Here is a 19,364-nt window from a genome sequence, read left to right on the forward strand (position 1 = left end):
TTTACGCTATATGAATCTACGTCTTTAATTTGCGCCCCAAAATATTTTTGACATACCCAGCTCGAGACTCACCTCAAAAAATATTTTTGAGAATACTGGATTTAGATCATTTATAAGGGTCATTTGGTTCCTCTGTATATGCATGCATATTTAACTCCAACAAGATATTTTCCTTAAATAATAAAGGGTTTGTTTGGTTGATAGATTAGGATTTTTTATGAGATTATTTTATTCTATTTTATATATAAGATAACTTATCAAATTAGTTATACTAAATTGTGAATAAAATAATCATGAGATTAGATAATATTCATCACTGAATACAAAATAAAATAATCCTATAAAATATTTTGAAATTATTATCTTTATCCCACCAACAAAACGACTTATAGAATTTGAAAGTAATTGTTCACTTCACAACAATCTCTTCATTATTAATAATCTACATAAAAAGTGTTTTATTTTTTCACATTATCATTTATTACTAGTAAAAAAAAAAAGTGTTACTCCAAAAGGTAAAAGCTTTGGAATTAGAAGGGTAAAAAGATGGTCTAAATTTGGCAAATAAAGTATACTACTAACACAAGCAGCCTAAAGAAAAGGTGGAATACAAGGAATTAATTCCTTTTTGAGTAAGAATATATTGTCAATTCAGAAAATTAAAATGGATTTTACTTTATGTGAACAAAACCTTTTTTTTTTTTATCATTTGTTATGCGGGGCGGAGCGCAAACTAAAAATTATACGAATTAAACTCAATCAGTTCCACCCCTATTTCATTGTCATCCCTATTGATAATTATATTAATTCAGAACTTCTTTAGAACTTTATAAATAAGTGTGGACATTTATAAAAAGAATTAATTGTAAATATCATATAAGAAAATATCAATTAATACTTTCACAATTTTTAATTTATCTAAATATATAGGAGCTTGAAATTTAAAATTCATATTTATGTATATTCCTATTCCTATATATAATATATTATTTAGACACTTGAATGTATGATAATTTACTTCTGTAGATATTTTCGCCTCAAATTTTTAAATACACTCAATTGGCAGTAGCTAATCTGTTGTTGTATTAATAATGTGATAGGTTTATTAATTTAGAGGGGTTTGATTATTAATGGGTGGGTAGTGGATTGATTTACAAATTATACTAATAAGTTAAGTTATAACAAATAGTTGAGCGCCACGTATTTAAAAAATATTTAAATAGTTTAAATATAAAACCGTTAAATAAGTGGTCAATTCTGAACCAAAAAAGGTAGATGACAAGGGTATTTTGGACTCAATAGGTGAGTGGGAAGGGTATTTTGGAGCCAATAGATGGATGGAGGGTAATTTTGTACTATTTCCAATACTTTGAGGGTATTTTAGGCCCTTTTCCGTTAAAATAATTGATATATTAAAATATCCACATTACAACAACAAAAAAAATATTTGTTCTGTCACATAAATTAGGATTGAGATGGTTTTAAAAATTTAATTTTGGTTATACATTATAAAATAATCGAATAATTGAAATGCTATAGTTTTCTAAAAATAACCGACTGAACCGTCCTACCCCTAATATGGCCTCTACTCCGTTTATTTTTACTTAATTAAATTTAAAAAGATTTTTTCATCTCTATTCTTAATTTCATCGCTACCTTTATTTTTTATTTAGCAATAATATAATTTTTATTTATGCTGCGTTGCCCGAACTTTGTTTACTAGTATATTTAAATAAAATTGGGCATGGACAAGGTGATGTTAGAACTCTATAACAAACATCCACATTTTTTCTCAATTTTTTTTTTACCATTCTCCTATTTTTTAATTTGTTTTGTTGTTATAATAATTTTTTTAAAAATAAATCAAAAAGTCACTACTTAAAATACTTATTCTATATTTACGTTAACTATCACTTATTGTAATTATTATTAAGTCATTTTATAGTACCTATCATTTTGATTTAAAAGTTCATCTTTAACTAAATATTTTGTGATCTATATCTCCTTTATCTTATGATATAAAATAGATATAAATAAGGTGATGTAATATTCCTGTACGATTAGTTCTTTATTCTTTCTCTACAATTAACGTGATTAAATGTATTAATCATATTTATGTATTTAAATCTAAATACATAAGAATCAGGTGCGCGCACCCGTAACATTGGATAAAATGGATAAAAGAGATACATCGAAGACAATTCAAAAGGAACTAACAACAAGTATTTTGGGGGTAAGGATCTATCACACATGGAAGGGAGTAAATGTAAATACAAGGTAGCTATAATAGATAATTTAAATGATCGACCAAGTTAAAAGTCTCTAAAAAAAAAAGCTAGTAGTATAGTACTATAGTTTAGAAATTATGTAATTAGTTGTTTTTGCTTATTCATTTTAAGACTCGAGATGAATAACACTTAGATTATGATTCATTGTAGTAGCTCTTATATGTAAATATTGATCGTCTATGGTAATCTATTCACGATATATAAAAAGTAAATATATTAAATTATTAGTAAAAACAATCAATCTTTCATCTCCCCACGTCTATCATCATTAAATTCTGAATATTAACTTATACTATCGCTTTTCTTTTCTTCAATAAATCTTTAGCTATATATATATATAATGGAAAAGTAATATTTGTTCACCAATTGCTTCCTATTTGTTACAACTTATTCGTCAATTTCCAGGTACATTTTATTATTATTTGTTTATGTTTTGAAATATTAATATTTTATAGGATCCTAAGAATGATATTTTTGTATCAGAAGAATACTTATTATCCTTTACTAAGTTTGGTGTTTTCTTGAAGTACAACATGTGAGTATTTTGATTATCTGTGCTTGAAATGCTATCTGGGGTTTGTTTCCCCCCTTTTTTGTGCTTCTAGTGAAAGTTCTGGGCTTTGTGATGGTCAAGGTTGTTTAGTTTACATAGTATCGTTTAAATTCACCGTTAGATAATTACGAAAAGACTCATTTTATGTAACGACCAATTTGGTGTGATCGCCTCCTTATCTTAATATTTTTCTTCTCATTTTCTCTATATTTATTATTTAGTAGTTCTATTTTATCCTGTATCTTACCTTTATATAGTAGCTCTATCCTGTATGTGATATTATGTAATTGTTAAGAAGTTTCATATCGGTATAGCCAGAGGGATGAAAATTTGATCTCTTTTATATGGACGTGGACAAACCTGCCCTTATGATTTAACTTTTGTGATGTGAGTTAGACCAAAACCTAATTTAACAAGGTATCAGAGCCATAGCCAGGCCCGTACCAATTTGTTGTTCGTCGATGTTGGGCCCCCACTTAGAAGTGTGCACGCTCCAGTTGAGGTCTGGGCGTGCAAGGGAGTGTTAAGTAGTCCCTCATCGGTAGAAGGATGGAAATTTGGTCTCCTTTGTATGGACTTGGACAAACCTCCCCTCATGAGTTAGCTTTTGGGGTGTGAGTTAATATAGTACGATACAATAGGATATATTATGAAACAATATGTAACACTCATCCAAAGAGTACATGTAATTGTTGACTCTCACATATTTAAGAATAGAAAGTTGATAAAATGTACTTTCGGTTGCACATTTATCTTCTAGAATTTGTGTAATTATATAGCAATTTTATTTGCAACAATCTACATGGCTTAGCACTCACCAATTTGCATTCATTTGTAAAGTGAATTACTTGATTAACTTATGATCTCATTGTTGGCTATGCATTTTGAATCATTTCATTTCTAGATGTTTTTGGTGTTATTCACTTGCGTTCATTATGCATTATTACCATGTGTTATTACTTGTGTAAAACTAGATCAAATATAAGTGCATCTTTTTGCTTCGTAATGATCTTTGCATACATTTTTCCAGTTTTGCTGAGGATCTTTTGAAACTCGTGGTCTTTTTCATACAGAAGATTGTAGTAATGGCTGAACAAGAGTATGGTGGATCCACAGAGGCTCTGCCCCCTCCTCCCCCTGTTCCACTTGATATCTCTCCAGTAAAAGCTGAACCAGCGCCGGTGGAGAAAAAGTTATTACGCGTTCCCATGGCTAGGCGTGGCCTTGGAAAGAAGGGACACAATATTCGGATCCTTACCAATCACTTTCAAGTGAACGTATCTAATGTTGACGGACACTTCTTTCATTACAGTGTATGTTTTCACTGATATTTTCTCTTCTCAATACAATCACGTAACTCCATGACACTGTTACTCTATCTGTTAACAGGTTGCTCTATTTTACGAGAATGGTCAACCTGTCGAGGTTAAAGGAATTGGCAGAAAAGTTCTGGATAGAGTGCACGAAACATATCATGCAGAATTGGCTGGGAAGCGTTTTGCATATGATGGGGAGAAGAGTTTGTTCACCATTGGTTCATTACCTAGAAGTAGATTCGAGTTCACGGTTGTACTAAATGACATAACATCTAACCGGTTGGTTCTCATAGTGGCTTAGTTTAATGTGTTCCCTAGTTCTTATTTTGGTTCTTAACTCTTTTCACCACCTTATATACAGGAACGTTGGGACCTCCAGCCCTCCTAATGAAGCTGATAGGAAAAGATTAAGGCGGCCGTATCAATCTAAAACTTATAAGGTGAAGATTAGCTTCGCTGGCAAGATTCCGATGCAGGCAATTGCAAATGCTTTTCGAGGTCAAGAATATGATAACTCTCAAGAAGCCTTACGAGTTCTGGATATAATTTTAAGGCAACATGCTGCAAAAAAGTAAGTGATATGTCTATTACTACACATGTAATTTTGTGCCTCTCTTGATTGGTATTAATGACTATTCTTTATATTAGGGATTGCTTACTCGTTCGTCAATCCTTTTTCCATAATGACTCAAATAACTTCGTTGATGTTGGAGGTGGTGTTCATGGCTGGCGAGGGTTCCATTCAAGTTTTCGAACCACTCAGTCTGGATTGTCTTTGAACATTGGTAAATATTCTAGGATTCATGTTTGATAGCTGTTTCAAATAAAATGTGATCCATATCATGTGGTTTCTTTGATCACAGATATGTCTACCACAATGATAATACAGCCTGGGCCAGTGCTTGACTTCTTGATAGCAAATCAAAATGCAAGAAATTCCGTTTCACTTGATTGGGCGAAGGTGTGCTGTTATGTAATTGATTATTGATCTTCTTGTATAATCATGGATTCTCTAACACCTGCTCAGGCAAAACGCGTGTTGAAGAATTTGAGAGTGAAGACTGCTACCTCTAACCAAGAATTCAAAATAACTGGATTGAGTGAAAAATCTTGCCGTGAGCAGACGTATGTTGGCAATGATCTAGTTATTTGCTGTTATCTTCAGCGAAAATGCACTTGGGCAGGATGTTCGATTGATTATCTATAATGTAATGGTCTTGACATTTCTAGGTTTATTCTAAAGCGAAGGAGCAAAGATGAGGATGGTGAAGTGCAAACTTCAGAAGTGACAGTTTACGATTACTTTGTTAATGATCGTAACATAGACTTGCGATATTCTGCTGATTTGCCGTGCCTCAATGTTGGAAAGCCTAAACGTCCTACCTATTTCCCCATTGAGGTAAACATATTGAGTTAAAGTTAAACCGTTTTTATGTACTGTCTTTTGTTCATGCAGTTTTGAATTCTTTTGTTGAATGTTACAGCTCTGCACTTTGGTCTCATTGCAAAGGTACACAAAAGCCTTGTCCACCTTTCAGAGGGCTTCCTTGGTGGAGAAGTCCAGGCAAAAGCCTCAGGAGAGAATGCAAATTTTGAGCCATGTAGGTCCCTTCTACCTTTACATGATCTTTTGCTTGCTCTACTTATACTTGACTAATTTCCTACTGGATTGTGGAAGGCTCTCAAATTGAACAATTATGTTGCTGAGCCTCTGCTTCATTCTTGTGGTGTCTCGATCAATAGCGACTTCACTCAGATTGAAGGGCGTGTGCTGGCTGCCCCTGGGGTATCTATATAACTTCTTTTAGCAATATCTTTGAGTAGATGTAGTGAGTTTGAGGTGATATATTTGTTATGTGGCAGTTGAAGGCAGGAAATGGAGTTGATATTTTCGCGCAAAATGGCAGGTGGAACTTTAATAATAAGGTAGAAGAACTCTTCTTTCACATATGATTTTTCCACTGGATCTATGGGGTTCATCTCATAATCTCATTTAACATGACGTTGGTTTTGAAATTGTATGCTGACTATATGATGGCTTGGAATTGCAGTATAGATTTTCTTTTTTTTTCATTTTTATCTATCATGGCAGAGATTCTTTGAATCAGCAAAGGTAGAGCAATGGGCTGTTGTGAACTTCTCTACAAACTGTGATATCGGCGAACTAGTCGAACGTTTGACAGGACTTGGAGAGACGAAAGGAATTGTATGTTTTATCAACTTCTAATACTTAAAAACTGAGTAGAATGGACGAATTTCATTCCTGTTTTAACGTTACAGAGTGTGGAAGCTCCATTGGAAGTGTTTGAAGAGTATCCACAGCTTAGAAGGGCTCCACCTGTTATCAGAGTTGACAAAATGTTTGAAGAGATCCATTCAAAACTTCATGGTGCCCCGAAGTTTCTTCTCTGTCTTCTTCCTGAGAGGAAAAATTGTGACATATATGGTTAGTCCGATTTGCCTGTTCTGTTGACCACTAAGCTTATCTCATAAGTACTAATTACTAAAACAATTGACTGATGAAACTTGAAGGTCCATGGAAGCGAAAAAATCTGGCTGATCATGGTATAGTAACCCAATGCTTGGCTCCTGCAAAAGTTAACAATCACTATCTCACAAACCTTCTCCTTAAGATCAATGCTAAGGTGAGAGTTCTTTGAGCATGTTGTTCAGTGCTATCATCCTGGCACCTTTCTTCCGTCATTTCCTGGATCAGTCTTAAACATCACAATTTCTGTTGGCAGCTCGGTGGTTTAAATTCTATGTTAGCTGTTGAGGTTTCTCGTTCCATCCCCATGATATCTAAGGTCCCCACCATGATTCTTGGAATGGACGTATCACATGGCTCTCCCGGCCAGTCTGAAGTCCCATCAATTGCTGCAGTAGGTTCTTTCATTGACGTTGCTTACCTTTTATACCCAATTGTTTAAAAAATTTCATTTATACTATTGCTTTGTCAGGTTGTGAGTTCAAGGCAGTGGCCTTCAATATCTCATTACAGAGCTTCTGTGCGCACTCAATCTCCTAAAGTGGAGATAATTGATAACATATTTAAAAAAGTTTCAGACACTAGAGACGATGGGATTATGAGGTGAGTTCAGTATCTTATTCATTTTAAAGCTTGGTTTCACTTCCTAATGGTTTTCTGCTTTTTCATATGGCGTAAAACTAATTGCCTAATGGTTTTCGGGTTTCCTTTATAATTCTGTTGTTGGTATCCTTTTGGTTTCCTAGAATTAACTTTCTGATCATAATTAAATTTCCAAATGCAGGGAACTTTTGCTAGATTTTCATGCGAGTTCCCAACAAAGGAAGCCTCAGCAAATCATAGTATTCAGGTGATCTAACCCAGCCTGGTTCACTAAATAATGTACATTCTAAGTGCTATTGCCCTATTATTGACACTACGCCTATGATGAATGTCTAAATGCTTCAGAAATTTGTATTGAGCACAACATTGGTTAGTTTTTATGGTTCTACCTCATTTTCCGTCATTTTTGTCCAGCTAATCTCTTGTTTTTAAGAGGATTCATGTAGCCGACCCAACTCTTGGGAATGAGAAGTAATTTATTGACATATCTCTTGTACTATTGTTTGTCATTATTACTGTGTGTTCCATCTGACTAACTCTTCACACAGCAGTGTACTTTGTACACTTCTTTGATGGTTTTTGCTAATGTCCACTACTGAAATTGTCAGGGATGGTGTCAGTGAATCTCAATTTAATCAAGTTCTAAACATAGAACTGGACCAGATCATTGAGGTTCTGCACTCTGATAAATGCTGTATTGATATATAATTTGGAAAATACGAGAGATTCTCGTGCTAACTCATCTGTTCTATCCATGTAGGCCTGCAAGTTTCTAGATGAAAAGTGGTCGCCCAAGTTTGTTATCATTGTTGCTCAGAAAAATCATCATACAAAGTTTTTCCAGTCTGGATCTCCTCATAATGTTCCACCAGGTAATAATAAAAGTCGCAGCAAATTTTTAGTTGTATAATGAAATCAATGTGTTTACACATATTTTGCAGGGACAATTATAGATAACAAAGTTTGTCATCCAAGGAACAATGACTTCTATCTGTGCGCCCATGCTGGAACGATTGTGAGTTATTTGTTCTGTTTTGTGCCATTCCGTTGAAGTTTGGTGTAATGTTTATATCATCATATGATGTTTACTTGGATATTGTTGTGTAGGGTACGACTCGACCTACACATTACCATGTGTTGTTAGATGAAGTTGGTTTCAAACCTGATGAACTTCAAGAACTTGTTCATAATCTGTGCTATGTGTAAGTATTGCATAATACTGGATTCTTCGTAGGCTCGAAACCTTCAAGTACTCAATAGCAGTTGCAGTCATTCTAATTGTTATACACTTCTTGCAGGTACCAGAGAAGCACTACTGCAACATCCATTGGTAAATATAAACATACACAACTTGTGCTATTTGCTGCTGCTCTTCCCCACCCCTCCACGCGCAAATGCATATAACGTTATATTTCCCTTTTTGCTTGATTACATGTGTTGTTTGTGCTCTCACTTCCTTTTCTGTTCTGTGCAGTGGCTCCGATAGGCTATGCCCATTTAGCCGCTGCACAGGTTGGGCAGTGGATGAAATCCGAGGGCACATCAGAGACATCATCAAGCCAGGATGGTCTGAGAAATGCTGGTCCAGTTACTGTTCCTCAGTTGCCCAGTCTTCAAAAGAATGTTGCTACCTCCATGTTCTTCTGTTGAGGCCTCCGTGTGATCGAAATTTAGTCGAGAATTCAATGTGGGCTCGAGAGACAGTGTGGAATATGATAGACATGGTCATACTATATAATGGCCATTTGGTTGATTGTATATGCACATTTAACTCTAAAAAAGATATTTTGCACAAGTAATAATATGATTGGTTTTGATTGGTGGTACGTCATAGATTGAAATATTTTAATGAGATTATTTTTGTTTCGAGAGTACTTATTCCATTATTTATATTAAAATTGTAGGACAACACAATCGTAAAACTAAATAACACATAATATCATAATTTCATTAAATTTTCTGAAATTATTAACCTTATCCCACCAACCGAACAATCCATAGAATCGAGAGATAATGTTTCACTTCATAATACAACCAGCCTAAACAAGGTCCACTGTATTACCAAAAAGTTTGTTATTATTATTTAAATTCTTGAAAATTTTTGAAATTTAAAATTCATTATAAATCGGTACTTTTCATTAAACTCACGTTTCATTTTTGATATTTTATGTCCGTTACGATGATGAAATATTTAATGTAATTTATAAATAAGAACTGTTTATTGCACTTCAAAAAAATAAATATATATTTTAAAAATAATAAAATTAAGTGAACAAGTGGATATATAAATCAGAAAGTGACTGCTAAACAAAGCTGTAAGAAGACTATTATGCCCTTGTATTGGATTTTCCTCATATCCACAAAAGAAAAAACAGTTTGAAGAGAACATAGATTGTAACGAAGGGACACGTGGAGATCAAAGAGAGTGATTAGTTACAGTTGTTAATGTTTTTAGGTGCACTAGCTGCTGTCACTATCTAGTTCAACTACAACCTCACTCTTTTCTTTTCTCTTTTGTCGTACATTAGGGTTTCACCTCTTCACTCTGTTTCTTCATCCGCCATTTTTGAGCTTTTAGGTATGGTAGTTTTGACTAAATTTGGTGTTTTCTTGAAGTATGGCATGTTGGTTTTTTGTTTAACTGTGTAATGTGGTTGAAATGCTATCTGGGGTTTGTCTTTTACCTCTCTTTATGTGGTTATAGTGGAAAGTTTTGGTCTTTGTGTTGTTTGAAGGATTTTTAAGTTGACTTATTTTTCAAACCCAGAAAACTGAAGAAGACTTATTTTGAGTTAAATTTGGTGTTTTCTTGAAGTATATAGCATGTGGTTTTTTGGTTTAACTGTGTAATGTGGTTGAAATGCTATCTGGGGTTTGTTTTTTACCTCTGTTTATGTGGTTATAGTGGAAAGTTTTGGTCTTTGTGGTGTTTGAAGGCTTTTTAAGTTGACTTATTTTTCAAACCCAGAAAGCTGAAAGAGACTTATTTTGAGTTAAATTTGGTGTTCTCTTGAAGTATATAGCATGTGGTTTTTTGGTTTAACTGTGTAATGTGGTTGAAATGCTATCTGGGGTTTGTTTTTTACCTCTTTTTTTGTGGTTATAGTAAGTTCTGGTCTTTGAAGGCTTTTTAACTTGATGTATTTTTTCAAAACCTAGTAAGCTCAAGAAGACTTATATTTTTGGTGTTTTCTTGAAGTATAGCATGTGGTATTTTGTTTAACACTGTAATGTGGTTGAAATTCTACCTGAGGTTTGTTTTTTACCTGTCTTTTTTGTGGTTATAGTTAAAAGTTCTGGTCTTTGTGGTGTTTGGAGGCTTTCTTGAGTTGACTTATATTTCAAATCTCGTACGCTGAAGAAGACTTATTTTGTGTTAAGTTTGGTGTTCTGTTGAAGTATAGCATGTGGATTTGTTGTCTAATAGTGTAATGTGGTTGAAATGCTGTCTGAGGTTTGTTTTCTCTCTCTTTCGTGTGGTTATAGTGAAAAGTTCTGGTCATTGAGGTGTTTGAAGGCTTTTAACATGATGTATTTTTCGAACCTAGTAAGCTGAAGTAGACTTATTTTGAGCTAAGTTTGGTGTTTTCTTGAAGTATTGCATGTGGATTTTTGGTTATCTGTGTAGTCATTTGAATGTGGTCGAAATGCCATCTGGAGTTTGGTTTTTAACCCTCTGTTTGTGCTTCTGGTGAAAAGTTGAGTGCTTTGTGGTGTTTGAAGGCTTTATAACTTTGACACATTTTCAAAACTGTTTTGAGCAAAGTTTGGTGTTTTCTTGAATTATTGCATGTGGGTATTTTGTTATATGTGTAGCTCTTTAAATGTAGTTGAAATTCTACCTGGGGTTTGTTTTCCCCTCTTTCTTTCTTCTTCTGGTGGAAAGTTTAGGGGTTTGTGGTGTTGAAGGCTGTTTGATTTTAACATTGTTTTTAAACAAGTAAGCTGAAGATGACTTACTTTGAGCTGACTTTGGTGTCTTCTTGAAGTAAAGCATGTGGGTATTTTGTCATTCGTGTAATTATTTGGATGTGGTTGTCTGGGGTTTGCTTTACCCCTCTTTTTCTTTTACAGTCAAAAGTTCCGATTTTGTGGTGTTGAAGGCTGTTTAATTTGACATATTTTTCAGACCCAGTTAGCTGAAGAAGACTTTTTTTGAGCTAAGTTTGGTGTTTTCTTGAAGTATAGCATGTTGGTAATTTGTTTTCCATGTAGTTCTTGAATGTGGTTGAAATGCTATCTGCGGTTTGTTTTTACCCCCCTTTTTTGTGATTATAGTGAAAAGTTCTGGGATTTCTGGTGTTGAAGGCTTTTAAAATTGACTTTTTTCTAAAGAAAAAATCAGTAAGCTAAAGAGGACTTATTTTGAGCTAACTTTGGTGTTTTCTTGAAGTAAAGCGTGTGTATTTCGTCATTTGTGTAATAATTTGGATGTGGTTGTCTGGGGTTTGTTTTTTACCCCTCTTTTTTTGTGATTATAGTGAAAAATTCTGATCTTTGTGGTGTTTGAAGGCCTTTTAACTTGATTTATTTTGAGCTAAGTTTGGTGTTTTCTTAAAGTAAAGCATGTGGGTTTTTGTTTACTATGCTTGAAATGTTATTTGTGATTATAGTGAAAAGTTCCCTTTTTTTGGTGCTTCTAGTGAAAGTTCTGGGCTTGTTGAAGGCTGTTTTCAAAACCAGTAAGCTGAAGTAGACTTCTTATTCTGTACTAAGTTTGGTGTTTTTCTTGAATTATAGCATGTGGGTATCTGTTTTTGAAATGCTATCTGGGATATGTTTTCCCCCCTTTTTTTGTGCTTCTAGTGGAAGTTCTGGGCTTTGTGGTGGTCAAGGCTGTTTCACTTGAAATGTTGTTTTTAAAACCAGTAAGCTGAAGAAGACTTATTTTGTGCTAAGTTTGGTGTTTTCTTTATGTATAGCATGTGGGTATTTTGACATTTTGTTACCTTCTCTTTTTTTTTTTTGGCTTCTAGTGAAAAAATCTGGCCAATATACATGGCTTAGCACTCACCAATTTGCATGCACTCATTTGTAAAGTGAGTTACTGTTTTAGTTATGACCTCATTGTTGGATACTGCATTTTGGGTCTTTTCAATCCTAGATGTTTTTGGTGTTAATTCACTTGCGTTTCATTATGCATTATTACCTTTTGAATTGTCATCTCATGTGTTATTACTTGTCTAAAACTAGATCAAAGACTGGAAGTGATTAGTAGTTGTCTGCATTTAGTTTCTTTTATTGACTGCTTCCTAAGTGCATTTTTTTGCCTAGAAAAGATCTTTGCATACTTTTTTTCCAGTTTTTCTGAGGATCTTTTGAAACTTGTGATCTTCTTTACAGAAGATTGTGGTAATGGCTGAAGAAGAGAATGGTGGATCCACAGAGGCTCTGCCTCCTCCTCCCCCTGTTCCACTTAATTTCTCTCCAGCACAAGCTGAACCAGAGCCAGTGAAGAAGAAGGTTTTACGTGTTCCCATGGCAAGGCGTGGCCTTGGAAGCAAGGGACAAAAGATTCCGATCCTTACCAATCACTTTAAAGTGAACGTGTCTAATGTTGATGGACACTTCTTTCATTACAGTGTATGTTTTCACATACCTCTCCTTGATATGCTCCTATCTTTTCTCTTCTCAATACAATCATGTAACTCCATGCCATTTTTAACAATATCTGATAACAGGTTGCCTTATTTTATGAGGACAGTCGACCTGTCGAGGGAAAAGGAATTGGCAGAAAAGTTCTGGATAGAGTGCATGAAACATATGATACAGAATTGGCTGGGAAGGATTTTGCATATGATGGGGAGAAGAGTTTGTTCACCATCGGTTCACTACCTAGAAATAAACTAGAGTTCACGGTTGTACTAGATGACATAACATCTAATCGGTTGGTTCTCAGAGTGGCTTAGTTTAATGTGTTCCCTAGTTCTTATTTTGGTTGTTTGACTCTTTTTACCACCTTATATACAGGAACAACGGGACCAATGGCAACTCCAGCCCTGGCAGACATGGAAGCCCTCCTAATGAAACTGATAGGAAAAGATTAAGGCGGCCATACCAATCTAAAACTTATAAGGTGGAGATTAGCTTTGCTGCCAAGATTCCAATGCAGGCGATTGCAAATGCTTTGCGAGGTCAAGAGTCTGAGAACTCTCAAGAAGCCTTGCGAGTTTTGGATATAATTTTAAGGCAGCATGCTGCAAAACAGTAAGTTATGTGTCTATTACTACAGAAGCATTTTTGTGCGCCTCTTGATTGGTACATAATGACTTTTCTTATATTAGGGGTTGTTTACTTGTTCGTCAATAGTTATGTGTCTATGACTACACAAGTATTTTTGTGCCTCTCTTGATTGTTACATAATGACTATTCTTATATTAGGGGTTGTTTACTTGTTCGTCAATCCTTTTTCCATAATGACCCTAAGAACTTTGCTGATGTTGGCGGTGGTGTTCTTGGCTGCCGAGGGTTCCATTCAAGTTTTCGAACCACCCAGTCGGGATTGTCATTGAACATTGGTAAATATCTATCTTTCATGTTTCATACTTATCTCAAATGAAATGAGATCCATATGTTGTGGTTTCCTTGATCACAGACGTGTCTACCACTATGATAATCCAACCTGGGCCTGTGGTCGACTTTCTGATAGCGAACCAAAATGCAAAAGATCCCTTTTCACTTGATTGGGCGAAGGTGTGCTTATATATTTGATTATTTATCTTTTTGTATAATCATTTCCTAAGCAATGGATTCTCTACACTTGATCAGGCAAAACGCGTGTTGAAGAACCTGCGAGTTAAGACTGCTCCCGCTAACCAAGAATTCAAAATAACTGGATTGAGCGAAAAACCTTGTCGTGAGCAGATGTATGCTAGCAATGATCTAGTTATTTCTACCTTGGCTCAACTAACACGCACTTGTGCAGGATGGTCAACATTGATTTGTTATAATGTAATGGAGCAATGCTCATTTTATTCTCTTGACATTTTTAGGTTTACTCTAAAGCAGAGGAGCAAAGATGAGGATGGTGAAGTGCAAACTTCAGAAGTGACTGTTTATGATTACTTTGTTAATCATCGTAACATAGACTTGCGATATTCTGCTGATTTGCCGTGCCTCAATGTTGGAAAGCCTAAACGTCCTACCTATTTCCCCATTGAGGTAAACATATTGAGTTAAAGTTAATCATTTTTATGTACTGTCTTTTGTTCATGCAGTTTTGAATTCTTTTGTTGAATGTTACAGCTCTGCACTTTGGTCTCATTGCAAAGGTACACAAAAGCCTTGTCCACCTTTCAGAGGGCTTCCTTGGTGGAGAAGTCCAGGCAAAAGCCTCAGGAGAGAATGCAAATTTTGAGCAATGTAGGTCTCTTCTATCCTAACATAATCTTTTGCTTGCTCTAGTTATACTTAACTAATTTCCTACTGGATTGTGGAAGGCTCTCAAAATCAACAATTATGATGCTGAGCCTCTGCTTCGTTCTTCTGGTGTCTCAATCAGTAGCAACTTCACCCAGGTTGACGGGCGTGTACTGCCTGCTCCTAAGGTATGCTATCTATTATAACTTCTTTTAGCTATATTTTTGAGTCTTTATGTAGTGAATTTGAGGTAATATATTCGTTATGTGGCAGTTGAAGGCTGGAAATGGAGATGACCTTTTCACCCGAAATGGAAGGTGGAACTTTAATAATAAGGTATAGTTGAACTCTTCTTCACATATGATTTTTCCGCCAGTATCTATGGGGTTCATCTCATAATCTCATTTAAGATGATGTTGGCTTTGAAATCGTATGCTGACATGCTAGCTTGGTATTGCTGTGTAGTGGTTGTTAAGATGTGCTTTGAGTTTTTTTCATTTCATCTATTCTGGCAGAGATTCTTTGAGCCAGCAAAGGTAGAGCGTTGGGCTGTTGTGAACTTTTCTGCTCGCTGTGATGTCCGTGGCCTAGTCAGAGATTTGACAAGACTTGGAGAGACGAAGGGAATTGTATGTTTTATCAACTTCTGATACTTAAAAACTGAGTAGGAAGGACGATTTCATTATTCCTGTTTTAACGTTACAGAGTGTGGAAGCTCCATTTGAAGTGTTTGAAGAGTCTCCACAGCTTAGAAGGGCTCCACCTGTTGTCAGAGTTGACAAAATGTTTGAAGAGATCCAGTCAAAACTTCCTGGTGCCCCGAAGTTTCTTCTCTGTCTTCTTCCTGAGAGGAAAAACTGTGACATATATGGTTAGTCCGATTTGCTTGTTCTGTTGACCACTAAGCTTATCTCATAAGTACTAATTACTAAAACAATTGACTGATGAAACTTGAAGGTCCATGGAAGCGAAAAAATCTGGCTGATCATGGTATAGTAACTCAATGCTTGGCTCCTGGAAGAGTTAATGATCAGTATCTCACAAACCTTCTCCTTAAGATCAATGCTAAGGTGAGAGTTCTCTGCGCATGTGGTTCAGTGCTATCATCCTGGCACCTTACTTTCTTCCGTCATTTCCTGGATCAGTCTTAAACATCACAATTTCTGTTGGCAGCTCGGTGGTTTAAATTCTATGTTAGCTGCGGAGGTTTCTCCTTCCATCCCCATGGTATCTAAGGTCCCCACCATGATTCTTGGAATGGACGTATCACATGGCTCTCCCGGCCAGTCTGATGTCCCATCAATTGCTGCAGTAGGTTCTTTCATTGACGTTGCTTACCTTTATACCCAATTTTTCAAAGAATTTCATTTTATACGATTGCTTTGTCAGGTTGTGAGTTCAAGGCAGTGGCCGTCAATATCTCGCTATAGAGCTTCAGTGCGCACTCAATCTCCTAAAGTGGAGATGATTGATAACATATTTAAAAAAGTTTCAGACACTGATGATGATGGGATTATGAGGTGAGTTTGGTTTTGTAGGTTTAACTTTCTCTTGGATTGTTTTCTATTGGGCCAGGGTGAATTAACGTCGGCCGTTCAGAACTTAATCTTATATGATAGAGTATGCTATGCTTTCTAACATATAAATTTTGATCTTTGAGTCGCTTTAGCTGCACTAGAGATGAATTTATTTTTGTGGTGATATTTACATTTTGTATTTTGACTCTTGAGGGAGTTGCTTCACCACAATTGTGATGCCTTAATACTTTGTTAGTATGGATTGAGTTTCTTCATGCCGAATGAGCTCCTCAATCAAATACCACTGGTTCCGTGATTTTCTGTATAATCCATTCTGGAATACCCAGCTGATAGCACATCTTTCTAATCAGTATATTATGCATTTTAAAGTTCGTTTTCACTTTCCAATGGTTTGCTGCTATTTCTTATGGTTTAAAACTAATTCCCTAATGGTTTGCAGGTTTCTTTTACAATTCTGTTTGGTTTCCCAGAATTAACTTACTGATAATACTTAAATTTTATAATGCAGGGAACTTTTGCTAGATTTTTATGTGAGTTCCGGGAAAAGGAAGCCTGAGCACATTATAGTATTCAGGTGATCTAACCCAGCCTGTTCACCATTTTGCTTTCAGCAAATTATATTCATTCTAAGTGCTATTGCTCTTTTATTGACACTACGCTTATGATGAATGTCTAAATCTTCAGAAATTTTTATTGAGCATGACATTGGTGAGTTTTTATGGTTCTACCTCATTTTCTGCCATTTTTTATCTCTTGTTTAAGAGGATTCATGTAGCTGACCCAACTCTTGGGCATGAGGAGTAGCTGTTGATATTTCTCTTGTTCTATCGTTTGTTGTTAATACCACTACCGTGTGTTCCACCTGCCTAACATTGTCACGTAGCAGTGAACTTTGACACTTCTTTGACGGTTTTGCTATTGGCCCCTTTTGAAAATGTCAGGGATGGTGTCAGTGAATCTCAATTTAATCAAGTTCTAAACATAGAACTGGACCAGCTCATTGAGGTTCTGCACTCCGATAAACGCTGTCTTAATATATAATTTGGATAATACTAGAGATTCTCGTGCTAACTCATCTGTTCTATCCATGTAGGCCTGCAATTTTCTAGATGAAAAGTGGTCCCCCAAGTTTGTTATCATTGTTGCTCAGAAAAATCATCATACAAAGTTTTTCCAGTCTGGATCTCCTGATAATGTTCCACCAGGTAATAATAGAAGTGGCAGCGAATTATAGTTGTAACGAAAGCACTGGATCAATTCGTTTACACAGATTTTTTTGCAGGGACAATTATAGATAACAAAGTTTGTCATCCAAGGAACAATGACTTCTATCTGTGTGCCCATGCTGGAATGATTGTGAGTTAGTTGTTCTGTTTTGTGCCATTTCGTTGAAGTTTAGTGTAATGTTTATATCATATGATGTTTACTTGGATATTGTTGTAGGGTACGACTCGACCTACACATTACCATGTGTTGTTGGATGAAGTTGGTTTCTCACCTGATGAACTTCAAGAACTTGTTCATAATCTGTCCTATGTGTAAGTATTGCATAAATTGGATTCTTCGTGGCTGGCCGGAGTTTTGAACTTTTAAATCATAGCAGTTGCAGTCATTCTGATTGTTATACACACTTCTTGCAGGTACCAAAGAAGCACTACTGCTATATCCATTGGTAAATATAAGCATATTTGTATAAGTTCTGTTATATTTTCCTTTTGCTTGCGCCCTCACTTTCTTTTCCACATTCTATGCAGTGGCTCCGATAAGTTATGCCCATTTGGCCGCCACACAGGTGGGTCAATGGATGAAATTCGAGGATGCATCAGAGACATCGTCAAGCCATGGTGGTCTGACTAATGCCGGTCCAGTTACTGTTCCTCAATTGCCCCGTCTTCAGGAGAACGTTGCTAGCTCCATGTTCTTCTGTTGAGGCCTGTGCGCCTCCTGTTTTACTCTACGCGGTTAATGTATGCTCTAGACAAATGGTTTCTGTAAATAGCTCTAGTTTGACAGCACTCGCAGTACGAACCTTGTCCTAGTGACCTCCCAAAACTTCTTAGTTATTTGGTACAGTACTAGGTCTGTTGCCATATTCAGGTCTCATGCATATTTTTCGCGCTTCTGTTCTCCGGAACAATTTTGCTATGTATCTGTAAAATGCATAGAGATTAACCTGGTGGTGTGACTATGCATCAATTATGCTTTTTTATATGTAAATGTCAATGCTGGAATCTTTGTAGGCTTCTAAAAATCATATGCTATCATTTGTTGTAACCTTTTTCAAAAAAATATGTAGAACTTGTTTTTCCCCCGCTTTTATTAGGGAAGTTATTTTCCTCGTTTTTAAAGAACTCATTCTTTTAGGAAAAATATTTTTTTCAACCAACTAAACTAAAAAAAACAAAAAGTATTTTCTTGTATACTGAATAAACACACTCTTAACCACATCCCTGTTGGCAAAAAATAGTATTTTGAAAAATAATTTTTATGCAAAATTTAAGCGACTTTTTCGTTATTTCAAAAAAATAATAATTTGAAGGTAAGCAAATAAAAATTGGATAACAGTCCCTAAAATTTTCCAGAATAATAGTGAGGATATCTATAAATTTTTTATAGTCTGAATTAGTCCAATCGTATCTCTTTTGTAGCTAAAATCAGGAATACCTATATTTTTTCAATCAAAATAAATCCATTTTACCTCATTTCACATCTATTAAAAAAAAATTAATATAAAATAAAATCTACTTAAATATTATTATTTATTAGATATTTTTGAAAAGTTGAACCCTATTTAGAAAAATTAGCTTTTTAATGTAGAATGTGTAGTTGGAACTTGGATGTAATACTTTTGTCTTGAATTTTAAAGAGAGCGATAATTATTTTGAGACCAAAACAAATATTTACTACTCAATTTATTCATTTTTTACTTTTCTATTATATTTAAATTTAAACTAAAATCCACTTTTACTAGTATTTAATTTGAAAAAATGAAAAAAAAAAGTTTACCACTCATTTATCCTTGTTATTAGCTAAAATTATTTTTCTGTGTAGTTTAAAAGGATGAAATTAATTATACTTATCGTAAAACTTTAATCTTATCTCTTGTCCTTCAAAGAGTCATTTCGTTGGAGAATAAGTTATGTTTGGATAAATGCGATAATGATAATACTTCAATTCCGAGGTAAGTTATCCCAATTACTATTAATAAGGATGTGTGAG

General features: G+C 35.0%; 2 protein-coding genes across 9 annotated transcripts; both read left to right on the plus strand.

Moving 5' to 3' along the window:
• Positions 1-3,926: 3,926 nt before the first annotated feature.
• Positions 3,927-8,898, plus strand: LOC107023177 (protein argonaute 4). The gene is made up of 22 exons (XM_015223776.1): positions 3,927-4,154; positions 4,231-4,436; positions 4,519-4,728; positions 4,806-4,942; positions 5,021-5,118; positions 5,185-5,282; positions 5,388-5,556; positions 5,642-5,758; positions 5,836-5,943; positions 6,021-6,083; positions 6,250-6,363; positions 6,438-6,603; positions 6,690-6,802; positions 6,902-7,039; positions 7,118-7,248; positions 7,430-7,495; positions 7,857-7,920; positions 8,009-8,120; positions 8,190-8,263; positions 8,356-8,450; positions 8,547-8,578; positions 8,723-8,898. Exons 1-22 carry the CDS (start codon positions 3,927-3,929, stop codon positions 8,896-8,898), a joined length of 2,715 nt encoding a protein of 904 aa, XP_015079262.1.
• Positions 8,899-9,638: 740 nt separating this feature from the next.
• LOC107023176 (protein argonaute 4-like) lies at positions 9,639-18,399 on the plus strand. 8 transcript variants are annotated; one of them, XM_015223775.2, is made up of 23 exons: positions 9,639-9,826; positions 12,592-12,831; positions 12,930-13,135; positions 13,219-13,455; positions 13,630-13,766; positions 13,844-13,941; positions 14,017-14,114; positions 14,241-14,409; positions 14,494-14,610; positions 14,688-14,795; positions 14,881-14,943; positions 15,123-15,236; positions 15,313-15,478; positions 15,565-15,677; positions 15,781-15,918; positions 15,997-16,127; positions 16,654-16,719; positions 17,087-17,150; positions 17,239-17,350; positions 17,428-17,501; positions 17,589-17,683; positions 17,786-17,817; positions 17,900-18,399. In XM_015223775.2, the coding sequence occupies exons 2-23, from the start codon at positions 12,604-12,606 to the stop codon at positions 18,073-18,075; spliced, it is 2,742 nt and encodes a 913-aa protein (XP_015079261.1). In that variant the 5' UTR covers positions 9,639-9,826; positions 12,592-12,603; the 3' UTR covers positions 18,076-18,399. The 8 variants fall into 8 exon arrangements, with proteins under 8 accessions (XP_015079261.1, XP_027773528.1, XP_015079259.1 ...); XM_027917727.1 differs by having other exon boundaries at positions 12,595-12,831; XM_015223773.2 differs by lacking the exon at positions 9,639-9,826 and adding an exon at positions 9,893-9,919.
• The last annotated feature ends 965 nt before the right edge of the window (positions 18,400-19,364 follow it).

This window comes from Solanum pennellii, chromosome 6 (assembly GCF_001406875.1).
Source record: "Solanum pennellii chromosome 6, SPENNV200".
Classification (NCBI taxonomy): domain Eukaryota; kingdom Viridiplantae; phylum Streptophyta; class Magnoliopsida; order Solanales; family Solanaceae; genus Solanum; species Solanum pennellii.

Coding starts and splice junctions, on each gene's coding strand:
- LOC107023177 (XM_015223776.1), top strand. CDS start 3,927: ATGGCTGAACAAGAGTATGGTGGATCCACAGAGGCTCTGCCCCCTCCT. Junction 5,759..5,835: donor GAATGCAAATTTTGAGCCAT/GTAGGTCCCTTC, acceptor GGATTGTGGAAG/GCTCTCAAATTGAACAATTA. Junction 6,604..6,689: donor GAAAAATTGTGACATATATG/GTTAGTCCGATT, acceptor TGAAACTTGAAG/GTCCATGGAAGCGAAAAAAT.
- LOC107023176 (XM_015223773.2), top strand. Junction 17,502..17,588: donor GTGCCCATGCTGGAATGATT/GTGAGTTAGTTG, acceptor ATATTGTTGTAG/GGTACGACTCGACCTACACA. Junction 17,684..17,785: donor GTTCATAATCTGTCCTATGT/GTAAGTATTGCA, acceptor CACTTCTTGCAG/GTACCAAAGAAGCACTACTG.